Genomic DNA, 15,756 nt, shown 5'->3' on the forward strand with positions numbered 1-15,756 from the left:
TTAGTATAACGGCATCAAGATGATAAGGGTTTGTTCTGGAAGAAAAAAAATTATAAGGGCTTGTTTTTTTTATCAACAAAAAAAAAAGATGATAATGATTCATTACAATTTACAATGCATTAAATGGTTATCTTGAAAAATAAGACTTGAAGGCAGGCATTTTTACTATTAATAATCAATAAAGGCATCTTGGATGTTTGTCAAAAAAAGCATCTTGTATGAGATGAAAATTCAATTTGAATCATCTAAAGGAGTAAAGTGTAAAACTAAAGAGTTCATATTTAAAGAGTTCATAACGTTTGTTCTTCAGTTCTGCACCGGCCAACTGGCGCGAGTTAACTCACGTTCAGAATACACTAGCGCAACTTAAGTCACGCTACGTGACTTAACTTAGGTTAAAAAATACACTAGCGCAACTTAAGTCACGCTACGCATGTTAACATGCGCAGGTGTATTTTGGACATTTACTTTGGAAATGAGCGATATTGTTTGAATAATGAGCGATATTGTTTGAATAATGAGCAGAATTCAATTTTTACTTGACCAAGCCTTGTAAAGATGTATCATTCGTCACCACCGATAAACCTTATTAGAATACTCCCTCCGTTCCTTTTTAAGTGTCTCTTTTGGAGAATTTTTTTGTTTCTATTTAACTATCACTTTCAAAGTTCAATGCAACATTAAATGGTGTTTTATCAATATTACCCTTAATTATTTATTGCGGAAAGAGAAATATATGAAATAAGATATTAAATGAATAAGGTCATTACAGTAAAAGTATAACTTATTGCATCAAAAGTAGTAACAATTATTGATTGTCTTGGTTTGTGTTTAATGTCAAAATGTGACAATTAAAAAAAAACGAAGGTAGTAGTTTTTTTTTTTTGAAGGACTTATTAGAACATTGTTATCAACATTCAATATAACACTTTCTTTTTAGCACTGCTCAACCTTATTAAATGCAGAGCTAGTTTTTGGTGTTCATAAATCATCTTTTATGTGGAACAAGTTGATTCTTTTAAAAGTATCTATATTTGTTTGAAGTTTATTCCTAATAGATTGTCGATAAAGGATAATCTGATTCGACGTGTCATAACTTGTTTGGGTTCTTTACTTTGCTTAAACAATTGTGGAAAGAATGAAACATTAAATCATTTGTTCTTTGATTGTGATTTTTTTTTGGAATCTTTAGAGACATCTTAAAGTGGCTAGGTGTCTCTAGCGCATTTCCTATTAATCCTCGGGTTCATATGATTCGACTTTGTAGTAGTTACTTGTTCAATAAAGAGATTTGACGTTGTTTTTATGTGATTTGGTTGGCTTGTTGTTAGACTATTTGACATAGTAACATGTTGTTTGATCGTAAGGAGATGACACTTGTGTCTTTGCTTGATAATGATTAAAATTGAATGATAACTACATTATTCATCAACAAAATATAGATATAACTACTCGGATTGAATTGACACCAATCAAAATAATTCATTCGTCTTCTACTATTATGTTATAGATATAACAAAAACAATCAAACATACATGAATCAATTTGATAAATATCAACTAAATGTGGCAACTCTATTCATCTTTTATTATTTTATTATTGTTGAGGTATAAATAAGACTTTGTAGTGTGAACACTCAATTGAACACATAGAATTGATCAATAACACGGCGTTTGACTTGACAATTAGGCAATGTAACTACTGTACGTAATAACTACACAACTATAAAATAACAAAAGTTCACACATCTCTCAAACCTCACCAAACACAAAAGAGATCCACAAACTCTAAAATCAAATTTTAGAGTTTATTCAACAACAAAAAAAAATGGCTAGTCTCAGAATCATCACTTTTGTGTCATTGATGGTGTTGTTGATGATCAACACAACAGAGGCACAATCAACAGACATCCCTTCATGTGCTACAAACCTAATCCCATGTGCTGATTACCTTAATTCAACCAAACCACCTAGTTCTTGCTGTGATCCAATCAAAAAAACAGTTGAAACTGAACTCACATGTCTTTGTAACCTCTTCTATGCTCCTGGTTTGCTTGCAACCTTTAACATCAATACTACTCAAGCTCTTGCGTTGAGTCGTAACTGTGGTGTTACCACTGATCTTACCACTTGCAAACACAGTATGTAACTAAACTCTATATTTCATTTTTTACAAATTGGTAACTTCTTTGTATGATTGTGTCGGATTTTTTTATTGGTGGTGTGTTTCAAATAATTGAAACAGTTTTCTAGATCTAGTGAGAAAAGGCTAACAACTAGACATTTCATTGTTAAATAAAATTTTGGATGCCTAATTGCTAAGAGTGTGGTGGTTAAAAATAAATGAAATTTATTAAAGTCTAATGATATAGAGTTAGATTGAAGAGTCTTTGGTACAATATGATTAACCATATAATTAAACTGCATTATCATTGTTGATACACTTTTTTTTCCATCAATTTGCTGCATCTGGTTTAAGGCTAAGAATTAAGATGTTAGGAAAAACGTTGCCATCAGTCTCATAAAAAACATCAAATGTTTGCTGGAGTAATACACGTGAAAGCATTTTTTTTTTTTTTTTTTTTAAGGGAAGGTGAGAGCATTAATTTTTATTCATTATACACATTTATTAACCTTTTACCTTTTTGTTTGAATAATTTCAGATGGGTCAGCTCCAGCTCCTACTTCCGGCGGGTCCCCACCGGGTAAGAAATTTCTTCACATCCTCCTCAACTTGATTTTCACTTCTTGCATTCACACTTTGCATCAATCATGAAGGAATAGCATCTTGTTAATTCAATATTGATTTGACTTTTCAATTCTTTTATATTAGTCTATCAATTAGGGGTGGACATCGGTCGGTTTCGGTCGGAAATCGGTTCCAAAACCTCAATCCGACCAAACCTACGGTTTGAAATCATAGATCCATTTCCGCCCAAATTCTCTATTGGTTTACTCGGTTTCGGTTAAGTCGGATTTAGCGGTGAACGGGTGGGTTTCGTCGGTTTTTTACGAGATGAAATTGAGACAAACTCAAAACTTCAAGAAATATTGCAAACGATTAAAATGATTTGTAACAGAGAAATCAAGGAGAATAGTAAAGAAAAAGAAAATTGATGATTAATAGATGCAGAATCATCTTAAAACTCAGCTGTAAAATTATTCACATGATCAAAGGAGTGGAAGGGATTGTTATTTCTGGGCTTATTAAGGATGAAGAGATGATGAGGGAAAGTTGCAGAATGAGGAATCTAGACAAAGTGATGAAGAGGGAGAGAGAAATCAAAAAACGTAGATGGATTGGATTGGAATAGGAAAGTAATTTTTTAGAGAAATACTCCTAGTTGTCTACAACTGTAAATTTAATGCCAATAAATATATTAATTACTATATTATTCTTGTTGTTGAGAGAATATTTTATTAGTTAAAGAGAGAGTAGGTAGGAAGTCTTCTCTAGGTAAGCATGTAAAGGTCTAACGTGTATTGATGTTGCACTTATTAAATTAATTAATGATAATAATATCTATGTTGGGCGGTTGGGTGTGGTTTTCGCTGGGTCATTCCAGCCAACCCGAAACCGACCACTACAGTCCACAGAAAACCGTTGTTAATGGACCGATTTACCCGAGTTACCCGTTCAACCCGAACCGACACGCTACGGGCTTATTGGGTCGGTCGGTTTGGGCCGGATTGCAATATTTTGTCCAGCCCTACTATCAATTAGTCTTTCGGTTGCTTTAAAATTAAGAGAGAGAGATAATAATAATAATAATTTACAGACCAACTTGATGAATTGAAATTAGTGTATATCACTATATTTCAATAGAATAGAGATCAAATTTGAGAGAGAATAGTAGTTTGAGCCCTTGAGGGACAAAATATATTATTTATTAAATATAAAATTTCTTAAAATTTGTTGTGTGAAAATATCAAAAACGAAATTATTCCAGTGATGTTTTTACCTTAATAAAATTGAATAAGATTAATGACTAAAAAAATAATAATAGAAGAAGATTAAAACAACTATAAACTTTAGACGGTAGGCTAATAACATTTTAACACTCTTTTCAACTACATATATGATAAATTTCACCACAATAGAATTCTTTGAATTGTGTGTCTCCCTTCATTCATCAGGACCACTATATATATATACACATTATAATCAACTGTTACAGACTGTTACATATCTACAAGCCTTAGGGATTCCAGCCATTAATCACAACTATAATCAAGCTACTCCTAAATATAAGGTAACTGCAACACTCAGTAGCACCACATTAATCTGAAATAAATAACAATAATATCACAATAATCCCAATACCCCCCCTCTGGAGCATGAAGATCTCGAATGCCTAACTTGCGAAGGAGGAACTCAAATTGTGCTTTTCCCAAGGCCTTTGTAAAAATGTCCGCTAATTGTACTGATGTAGGAACATACAGTGGACAGATAATTCCAGCCACCACGGCATCACGGACAAAGTGACAATCAGCTTCAATATGCTTTGTTCGTTCATGAAACACAGGATTTTGAGCTATATGCAACGCTGATTTACTATCACAGTATAATTGCATCCCTTGGGAATGACTAACTCCCAAATCACCAAGTAACTGCTTGAGCCATTTTAACTCACATGTAGTCATCGCCATAGAGCGATACTCAGCCTCTGCAGAAGAACGAGAGACGGTTGGCTGTTTCTTAGTTTTCCAAGACACCGGAGAAAGATCAAGTAACACCACCCATCCAGTCAAAGAACGTCTCGTAAGGGGACAACTCGCCCAATCCGAGTCACACCATCCCTCTAGTTTCAATTCACTATCAGACCGAAGTAGAATACCTTGGCCCGGGTGTTTCTTCAAGTATCTAACAACCCTTAAGGCTGCTTCCCAATGCTCTTCACATGGTTTCTGCATAAACTGAGACAAAATATGTACAGAATAGGCAAGATCTGGTCTAGTCACAGACAAGTAAATCAACCTCCCAATAAGTCTTCGATATGGTTCTGGATCTTCAAGTGGCTTACCAGAAACCAATGCTAGCTTATGGTGCTGTTCCATCGGAAAATCTGCAGGCTTGGCGCCTAATAAACCTGTTTCATCAATAATTTCCAACGCATATTTTCTCTGGCATAGATAGATTCCCTCGTGATTACGAGCTACCTCCAGCCCCAAAAAATATTTCAAGACTCCCAGATCCTTCATATGAAAGCATACACCTAAGTAAGCTTTAAAAATTTTCAAGGCTGCAATATCATTCCCTGCTATAATCAAGTCATCCACATAAACTAGCACGTTGATCTGTATTTCTCCCCTATGCAAAGTAAAGAGTGAGTAATCTGAATAGGATTGAACAAATCCATATCGCTTCAATGCCGTTACCAACTTAGCAAACCAACAACGAGGAGCTTGTTTCAAACCGTACAATGACTTTTTCAACCTGCAAACTAGATTTGGGTCAGTGTTTTTAAAACCTGGAGGAACTTTCATATACACCTCCTCTTCCAAGTCACCATGGAGAAAGGCATTGTGTACATCCATTTGATGTACTTCCCACTTTTTAATTGCTGCCACCGCCAAGAAGGTACGAACAGTGACCATTTTTGCCACCGGGGCAAATGTCTCATCATAGTCTATTCCCTCTATCTGATGGTGCCCGAATACAACAAGTCTTGCTTTCAATCGTTCTATACTCCCATCTGAGTGATGTTTTATTTTATATACCCATTTACTTCCGAGTGCTTTCTTCCCGGGCGGCAGTTTCTCCATAACCCATGTCTCATTGTCTTCCAAGGCTTGTATCTCATTGCGCATTGCATCACGCCAACCAGAATCTTTTACGGCTTCCTTAAAATTATTTGGTTCTTTCCCTGCTGTCACAGCTGCAACAAAATTTCGATGTCTAATAGAAAATCGTTCACAAGATACAAAGTAAGTAATAGGATAAGGAGTACCTGAGGCATCTTCTTGGGCAGATGAACTTTTCGATGACTTTACTTTTCGGATCGTATGAGTGACAAAATCCTTGAGTTTTATATTCGGAACTTTGTTTCTCATCCCCCTTCCCATCTCAGATGCCACGATTGCCTCCCTCTCAGCAACCACCTCTGGCTCTCCGGGCTCCACATCATCCTCCTGCATCACCACAACATCAGCCCCATCAACTTCGTGTGCGGGTTCTACCTCGCCCTCTATACCACTTACACTTAATCCCTCATTGGCTGCCACATCAGCTCCATTACAGTCTCCGTGCAACCCCCCTTGGAGCTGTGTCTGCTCATTGTCTTGCAAGGCCATGGATGCACCCCCTCCTTCAAATGATGCATCATAAGTTTCAAACCCAATATCTTCAGTAACATACTCAGAATCAATAAAAGGAGTAGAATGAGTTGTGTCTAGTTGCACATCAAATGGAAATTCATGTTCATAAAATTTCACATCTCTAGAGACAATGTATTCTTTGGATTCCAAATCATACAATTTCCATCCTTTTTTCCCATAGGGATACCCCACAAATATGCACTTGCGACTTCTACTTGCAAACTTATCCCCGTCACGTCGTTGATTATGGGCATAACATAAGCAACCAAAAATCTTCATGTTATCGAATTTAGGAACTTTACCAAATAGTTTTTCATAAGGTGTCTTATAATTCAACACACTAGACGGTGTTCGATTAATCAAATAGCACGCTGTCAACACACATTCACCCCAGAATTGCATTGGTAAATGACCCTGAAATCTAAGTGCTCGTGCCACATTCATTATATGCTGATGTTTTCGTTCAACTCTCCCATTTTGTTGTGGAGTACCCACACACGACGTCTCAAACACAATTCCGTTATTAAAAAAATAATCACGTAGACAATTAAATTCGGTGCCATTGTCACTACGTACTTTCTTTATTTTCTTATCAAATTGTCTATCAACAAATGCCACAAAATTCAGAAACATAGTCTCAATCTCAGTCTTATTGCATAACAAATAAACCCAAACAGCACGTGAATAATCATTAACAATTGTCAAGTAATATTGCGCCCCACACGACGAACGAGTTCGATAAGACCCCCATAAGTCACAATGAACTAATTCAAACAAACTCGCTGCATTATTCTCACTTAATGGAAAACTATCCCTATGTTGTTTGGCACGAGGACAAACATCACAAGGTCTATTATTCTTGCTCCTACTATGCTGACTGACATGAGGAATGAACTTTAACACCTTTTCTGACGGATGACCCAAACGTTTATGCCATAAATCCATTGCTGAATCCCCTTCCACCATCAAGGCATGCACCTTCGGAACACCCCGAAAAAAGTAAAGTCCATCGATCCGTTCACCTGCTCCAATCAACGTCCTCGTCGTCCGGTCCTGTATTACACACAATGCATTAGTAAATTGAACGATACAATTAGAGTCATCGATTAGTTGAGTAACAGAAATTAAGTTGCAAGTTAATTGAGGCACAAAAAGAACATTATTGAGCCGCAATCCACCATCCAAAATCACACTGCCCTCTTGTATAGCAGTCGCATCTTTCCCATTCGGCAAGCCCACCGGAGTGTTTGTAATTCTTTTTCCGTTAATCAGACAAGAAAAATTTCCTGTCACATGGTGTGAGGCACCCGTGTCAATAATCCAAGAAATATCATTCTTACCGTGCAGGCGATCCTTGGTTTTGGAAATATTCAAAGCGTCAAGAATTTGTTGCCATTGCGCCGGAGTAATGCCTGATATACCTGCTGCCTCACTTGAGTGTGGTGGTGCATGAGACTGTCCACTATTACCACCAATACTACGGCTACTTGTCGTGGCTTTGTTGGCTCGTGCAAGTGCGTTATAGGTGCCCCTGCCACGTCCTCCAGAACGGCCTGTTGTGTCTCTCCCTGTTGTTGCTCCGCCACGACCCGATCCACGACCACCACGAGGACGATCTCCCCACCACTCAGGGAATCCATGAATCTGAAAACATGTGCGTTCGTCGTGTCCTTCTCTGTTGCAGTGAGTACAGAATTTGTCAGAATTGTCCACAAGTTTAGATTTACCTCGTGTATCGGGAGCAACTTTAAAAGCCATGACATTATCACGGTTCTGTTGAATTGAATATTCTCCTTGCCGCAACCTCTCATCCTGTATGACTCGCTGATATGCTTGATCAATGTTTGGTAACGGATCTTGAGAAAGCAAATTTGATCGAATTGTTGCATAAGCCCCATCAAGGCCCATAAGAAAATGATGCAGATAGTCTTCAGCACTGAAATCAGTGACTTGTTTGTTGATATCACAGATGCAACCTTCACATTTGCATGTTGGCTTTTTGACATAAGTCACAAGTTCGTCCCATATACGAGACAGACGGCCAAAGTAGGCCGACACCTCTTCACCTTTGCCTTGCTTGCATTCTCCTAGCGATGCCTTTAATTGACATATACGAGCCCCATTCACAACGCAAAAGCGCTGCTTAAGATGTGTCCACAATGATTCTGCATCATCATAATAAGAAAGAGTAGAGCGCAGTGATGGCTCGATAGTGTTGAGCAACCACGCTATGAGCATCGACTGCACTGCTTTCCAGTCCTCCAATTTCTCAGGTGTCGTTGGTTTTGGGATTTTCCCTTCCACAAAACCGTATTTTCTCTTTGCTTGGAACGAGGTTCGAATTGCCCTTGACCATTCATCATAATTCAGACCACGCAATTGTATTGGTGTAATCACGTTGCCGGGATTGTCATTAGAGCCGAGAAAAAAAACCAAGTCCACCTTCTTCTCGCTGTTACTACTGTTGTCGTCAACTTTCTTCCCGCCATCACCACTGTTCTCACCCATAATCTCTTATGGTGCCTGATCTGGTATGAGAAAAAAAAATGTGATTAATTTTCCCTAGGATATTTGCTAGCTCGTGATACCATGATAAATTTCACCACAATAGAATTCTTTGAATTGTGTGTCTCCCTTCATTCATCAGGACCACTATATATATATACACATTATAATCAACTGTTACAGACTGTTACATATCTACAAGCCTTAGGGATTCCAGCCATTAATCACAACTATAATCAAGCTACTCCTAAATATAAGGTAACTGCAACACTCAGTAGCACCACATTAATCTGAAATAAATAACAATAATATCACAATAATCCCAATAATATATGAACCCTTGCCATGCACAAGAAAATATTTACCCCTTAGAATTAGGAAAAGACAAAAAAACAATCCCAAATTTTAACTTTCATAAACAATAAAATGTCAATAGAGTGAAAAATTATATTGGACTTAACTTATCATGGATAGCTTGTGAATTTCATAAAATTATTTCATACCGGTGTTATCATTATCATTGTTTTCTAATTCACATAACTTTTGAATTTTCATTCTTGACTTATTAACTTATGAAGTACTTTATTTTAAAAAAAAAAAAAAACACTTATGAAGTATATCAAAAACTTCAAATTTGCATTTGCTTGTGTGTTAATGTTTTTCGTGAATACTCCTATCCTATATTCTTACTTGGACAGCTCCAACTAACCTGGTTCAATCAGAAAAGGGAAATGATAGATAAAACGAGAAAAAAAATCCCTACAATTTTCCGATAGTAGAATTGTTCAACACCTTTCCTAAATTACATCCCATTGCCTCCATGATTTTCGTCTAATAACAAATTTAATTGGCTGAAACTTTTTCTTGATCAATTCTTGATAAAAAATTTCTAGATAAATAACAACGCTCATCAGAAAATTTGTATGTATGGGCACATCTCTTTCAAAAGTTTGCATGTGTATCGCAATATTCGTACCCATAATACATTAAATTTAATCGATATGCATTGAACCAACGCCAATATTGTTAGATTAGATAGCATGGTCCAATATATCAACTGTGTGTGTGAGTTTTAAGTAATATTTGTCACCATGTATAAAAAAATTATACATGCACCCAGTTCCATTCTAATTTTTTTATTGTACCTAGAAGTATACATGTATAATCAATTTCCTTGTGAAGTACATCTAATCATGTATCATAAATCGTTGAAGCCACCAATTGCCACTTATTATTACAATTTCTAACCTCACAAACTTGCAATTCACCATGCAGCTACAACAGGTGGTAATAAAGCAGCTGCAAGCAGAGTCTCATTCACTGGATTCTCTTTTATACTCTTATTGGCATCCATGATGTTCAATTAGAAAAGTGGCTCTTTACCCTTCTTAAACCTCTACTTTATTTATTTAATTTTTCTATGTAATTTCATACATTGATTGGCTACTGAGCCATTTCAGAGTGCGTTTACTTTTCCTTCTTCGATTTTTTTTAGTGAACTCTGATTCAATTTGGGTTAAAAATTCTTATTTAGTGAAAGTGCGTTATTCTTGTGTTGATAAATCTATCTGTGGTGTTTTTGATAGCACCGTTTATATATGATATGATGTGGATTCTCGTTCTTATCGGTGTTATTATTAATTTATTATTACCACAAACTATTCTTGAATTTTCTTTTAGGATTAATAGACTACTGAAACGGTGTGAATTTGTTTAAATTATTTCAAAATGAGTTGGCAAACACGTCGTAATAATAGAGTGCTTTTTTATTAGAGGAATAATAGGGTGCTTGATGAAAAAAACAAAAAACCAATATACTATATAATTTGTATTTGGAAGACAATGGAATGGTTGGTGCGAAAGAAGTAAAGGAAATAGCGGGCAACGTAACATCCTCTAAGTAAAATACGAAAGAAATGGATTTATCTAAAAAAAAAAAAAAAAAAATATATATATATATATATATATATATATATATGTTTCGAAATCTGTTTTGTTACTACAAGGATTCATCCCCTTTCCATTCAATTATGATTTTACATTACACTCTTCTATGCCTAGAGTGCCCACTCTACAAGATTACACACTAGTACTCGGGGTGGATCTATACATTTGATATTGGTGTAACAAAACTTTCAAAGTAATTAAATTTTTTTTTTTAATTAAAAGATGGGATGCAGAGGAGTCTCCTGCTGCAGTACCCAAAACATATATTAAACGAAAGAAAAAAGTAGAAAGAAGAGGGGGGACAAAAACCAAAATCCTCCATAAAAGCAAAAGAAAACCAAAACATAAAGAAAGCCAAAAAAGCAAACTAATGAGGCGAACGGCTGGAAGCACCCACCTTGAATCCTCTGCCCGCCTCAGGTTGCTTCTTCTTGAGTTTCTTCTTTCCAGGGACCACCAATTGAAATGGTTGACTCGTGTTTTCGTCCAAATCAACAATTTCATTGTTCCGAGCCATGTTAGCCCATGATTCGCTTAGAAAATTCACCGTTTGTTGGGCCTTCATAGGAACAATTCCTAAAACTTGCATGTCATGAATAACAGATGCATTGAAGTTTCACAAGTCTGAGTTTGTCACCACAATGGAGTTACCTCCCAAAGGAATTGTATCTAATATTGCTTCCTCTTAATGATCATCTTGACATAAAATGTCAGCTAAATCACAACTCATGTCAATATTACCCTGACCATAAAGGGGTTCTGTACCTGCTAAATCACTCAAATTCTCATTACCTTGAGCAACCATGTCTTCTGGATGCATAGAATCAACAACATTAGTACCATTAATAAATCCCAATAGAGGATTATTATCTTTTTTTTTTTGAAACAGCTTATATTAATAACACCGAAATATACAAGCGGTACACATTACAGTGGAGGCCAAGAAGCCAAAAAAGGAAAAGAGCAGGACTGCAGTTGTAACACTGCAGAAAACAACAGCCAACCAGCAACCTGAAAAAACCAAGAAACTCCCTAAAAACTGAAAACAGAACACCGGGAAGTCAGCAAGCCTAAAACAGATCCTGCTATCAAAACATACGCCAAAACACAACCTGAACCCAGCAACCAGCGACACCAAAAGTCCCGGACACCTCTAAAACTACCCCACCTGTCGGAGCAAGCATTCCTTGGGGTTCCAACACCACTCAAAAAAGAGGCAGTGAGGACTCTTAAGTCTTGTAATCGCCCAATTCCAAGAGAGCACCTTAATGTCATCAACAATTTCCCCATAATCTTTCACAATAGAATTAAAAATCCTATCATTCCTCGTTTTCCAAATCGTCCAAAGAACCGCATGCCAAATCATCCAATAACCTTTACGAAGCTTTAGTCTCCCAATCTCCCCACTCCAACACTCAAAATGTTGGAAGAGCGTTTGAGGAGTAATAAAATTAATCCCCAACCGGCAATATACCATCGACCACACTTTGAAGGACATATCACAGTGTAGAAAAAGATGAGCCGCCGTTTCTCCCACTTGATCACAAAACACACACCTAACCGAGGACTCCGTTGGGAGAATACGCCGTTTCAAAAGGTTATCCTTAGTGGGGATACGATCAAGGAGCGATTGCCACGAGAAAACCACCACTTTAAAGGGTGTCGGACTCTTCCAAACCGAACCAAACACCATAGCTTTAGTATTCTCCAAAGGCTCCGGCGGCATTTGCAATTTCACATGAAGGGAATAGGATGATGAGACCGAGCAGATCCCTCCCTCCTCCAACTTCCACCACCAAGAATCCATTGGCTCGGAAACCTCCCGCCCCTCCAACTCATCTAGGAGAATATGTATTAAACCCTCTTCCCAAACAAACAGACTTCTCCTCCACGTTAGATTCCAATCACCATCCACCCAAACCTCCCCAACCATTGCTTCTTTTTGACTAGAAATTGAGAAAAGCCTCGGGAATGTTAGATATAGTGCCTCATTTCCCACCCAATGGTCTAGCCAAAACCTAGTAGTCTCCCCATTTCCCACCTTCCTCACCATCTCCCTATTAAACCAATTTGCCCCCACCACTCCTTCCAAAGACATCAAATCTAACCACCACCTCGAAGCCAATGATGACCAAGAATTATAGATTGGGTCCAAAAGAAAATTAATGCGGCTCCCATATTTACACCGAAGGACATCCTTTCACAACGGTTGTTCCGGTTGCACCAACCTCCACCTCCACTTAGCCAAAAGGCTAATATTTACCAACTTCATATCTCGGACCCCTAAACCTCCCTTATCACGGGGTAAACACACCGTTGCCCATTTCACCCAACACACTTTCTTTCCACCGTTAACACCTCCCCATAGGAATTCTCTTTGAATTCTCACCACCCTCTTCCACACCTTTACCGGCAACTTAAAAAAAGCAAGATAAAAATTAGGAATAGCATTCAACACCGCATTAAGAAGGACCACACGCCCTCCAAGACTCACATACTTATTTCCCCAAGAATTAAGCCTTTTCTTCAAAACATCCAACAACGGCTCCCAAGTCGACAACCTTCGCGGATTTGCCCCTACCGGTAAACCCAAGTATTGAAACGGGGGAGAACCTTCCCTACAATTCATAAAATTGCACGCCGCATCCATAAACTCCCTACCAACATTCACTCCTATCAAACAACTCTTAGCAAAATTAACCTTCAACCCCGAAGCCATTTCAAAACCTCTTAACAAAGCCTTAAGTGGCATTATTTGTTACACATTCAACTGATTCCTTTCTCAAATCATTCTTCGGAACAGGCGAAGGTTTGTTCCCCATGCGTTTATGCTTCTCATTTGTGGCCACTTTTTCTTGATCCACTTTAACAAGTTTACAAGACGAAAAGCATAACCTTCTCTTTCAACCCACAACTTATTATGTCTAATGTTATCAGATAAATCAATATCAACTAAAACTCTTGCAAAATGTCCAAAAGATCTCCCGAGAGGGCACTTACTTGTTTCAGCATCCAATCGCAAAGGCGTACCAAGACAGCTAGCAATTGCAAAGATAATATTATCACTCCAATATTCTTAATGCAATTCAAGAAAATGAACCAAACATTGAATTGTTGTCTATTTGTAATTATTCGAATTAAAGTCGGGAGTCCAAGCGAAAAGTTTGAGAAAACCAGGCTTTAGGCTCCATGAAAGCACCGCACGAACACGTTGGACATAGTAAAATATTGACACTATAAACACTACAACAAATTAGTTTGGGTGAGAGCATTTTACATGACAAATTGGTTCGATTCCTTGCAATACCCTTTTTTATATTAATTTAAAAAAAAAAATTGCAACTCACCGGGAGTTGAACACACGACATGCAAATCATCCACAACAAAGCATACTGCTAGACCAAGAAAGGTGAAGTTGAAGTAAATGGCACTAGAAGGGGGGTTGAATAGTGACCCTTTAAAAATTCTTTGTACTCTTAGAGAGTTTGAACTCTCAAGACTTTGCTTGGAGTAAGATGATTAGTAAAACAATAAATAAATTTGTAATACTAAAATAAACAAAGCAGAAAGTAAAGAGTAGAGTTTAAGAGAGATCACACAGAGAAGTTATCCTGATTCCCCCAATATGGGTTAGTCCAGTCCCCACAGCTTTTGTGAGATTATCCACTAGTTCTTGGGAGTTTCTTCCTCCTCTTTGCAATGTGCAAAACAATATGTATTCTCTAAGCCTCACCAGACTTACACTAACACTTGAGCTCTTGAAGAGCTTGAGGCTATACAACTATGTATTCTCTTAGCCTCACCAGGCTTACACCACTGATATTATTTGCTTCAGCAAGCTTACAATATCACTCAAGATTTTACAGGCTTGAGGATATACAATCAAAATGAGATTTGATGTTTGGATCCAATTACAACTTTCAAACTACTAAGAGAATGAGAGATTGTAGTTTGTAATACTCTTAGAAAGATGATCCGAAAATATGATTGAGTTCTGTAAGAGTATTTTTGATATTGAGATTGATTGATGAATTTATTGCTTGTGTGTAGGCTTATGATTGTATTGGAAATTCATGCTTTCTTTGTTGAGAGAAAGCTTCTATTTATAGCCAGCCTTCATCCTTCAATATTTGCAGCTGTTCATTCTTGTGTAGACGCCCTTGTTGTTGATAGGAATTGCAAAAGTGCCATTGTCCCATCTTTTGTACGTTGAGTTTGAGCTTGTCAGCCTTGACCTCAGATTTTAACACTAAGAGCTTGAGCTTGTCTTGGACCAGGAGCGTGTGTGAACAGTGAAAAGTACATGAACAGTGAAAAAATCTTTTCTTTTTACTATTGTTTCTTACTTGTTCTCCAAGATGCATCATTGTCATCATCCTTATCTTTAGTAAATGATTAACATATGACTGAAAGACAATTTTCCCTTGCATTTGCGCATGACATTCTTCGTAATGCTTTCTTGGATTAAATCAACAATTAATCTTTCTTGATTAATAATGAACTACCATCATATTCTTCTTGAAAGCTTGAGCATAAACATCCAAGGATACATGGCTTTAACAATGTGTGAGAATTGGATTTTCCTATCCTTAATAAAATTCACTCAAGAGCACACATTAAATAACCAAATAAAATTATAATCTTAATTTTAATACAAGAGTTTGTTTATCATTTAAAAACAATTTCAAAGGAATTTTTGCTTCAACAAAAGGAACTTATATCATGCCTTATGGTGGATCCGCCCTACTAGTACCTTACCGGTGATGTGGCCCCTCATTTTCTCTCGGAATCACGACTTTTGGGCGTTATATCTTAATTTTAGCATGACTCTAAATGATGGGATCTACGAGGGATCACTACAATGGGAAGAAGCATGCACCTTCGACAATATTTATGGGACAAATGCAATAAGTCGATAATGTGAACTGCTAGCTTTGTATTGGATGCAGCTATATATGCATGTGTAAAAATTGAATCAATGATCAAA

At 37.1% G+C, this 15,756-nt stretch overlaps 2 protein-coding genes across 2 annotated transcripts; one reads left to right on the top strand and one right to left on the bottom strand.

Moving 5' to 3' along the window:
• The first annotated feature begins 1,696 nt into the window (after positions 1-1,696).
• Positions 1,697-10,445, top strand: LOC11407924 (non-specific lipid transfer protein GPI-anchored 7). The gene is made up of 3 exons (XM_013602178.2): positions 1,697-2,140; positions 2,663-2,704; positions 10,098-10,445. Exons 1-3 carry the CDS (start codon positions 1,828-1,830, stop codon positions 10,187-10,189), a joined length of 447 nt encoding a protein of 148 aa, XP_013457632.1. The 5' UTR covers positions 1,697-1,827; the 3' UTR covers positions 10,190-10,445.
• LOC112421312 (uncharacterized) lies at positions 7,193-9,142 on the bottom strand. The gene is made up of 2 exons (XM_024782587.2): positions 7,658-9,142; positions 7,193-7,370 (listed from the first exon to the last, which is right to left on the bottom strand). The coding sequence occupies exons 1-2, from the start codon at positions 8,823-8,825 to the stop codon at positions 7,336-7,338; spliced, it is 1,203 nt and encodes a 400-aa protein (XP_024638355.1). The 5' UTR covers positions 8,826-9,142; the 3' UTR covers positions 7,193-7,335.
• Positions 10,446-15,756: the final 5,311 nt, after the last annotated feature.

The sequence above is a fragment of the Medicago truncatula genome, chromosome 4 (genome assembly GCF_003473485.1).
Source record: "Medicago truncatula cultivar Jemalong A17 chromosome 4, MtrunA17r5.0-ANR, whole genome shotgun sequence".
Taxonomy (NCBI): Eukaryota; Viridiplantae; Streptophyta; class Magnoliopsida; order Fabales; family Fabaceae; genus Medicago; species Medicago truncatula.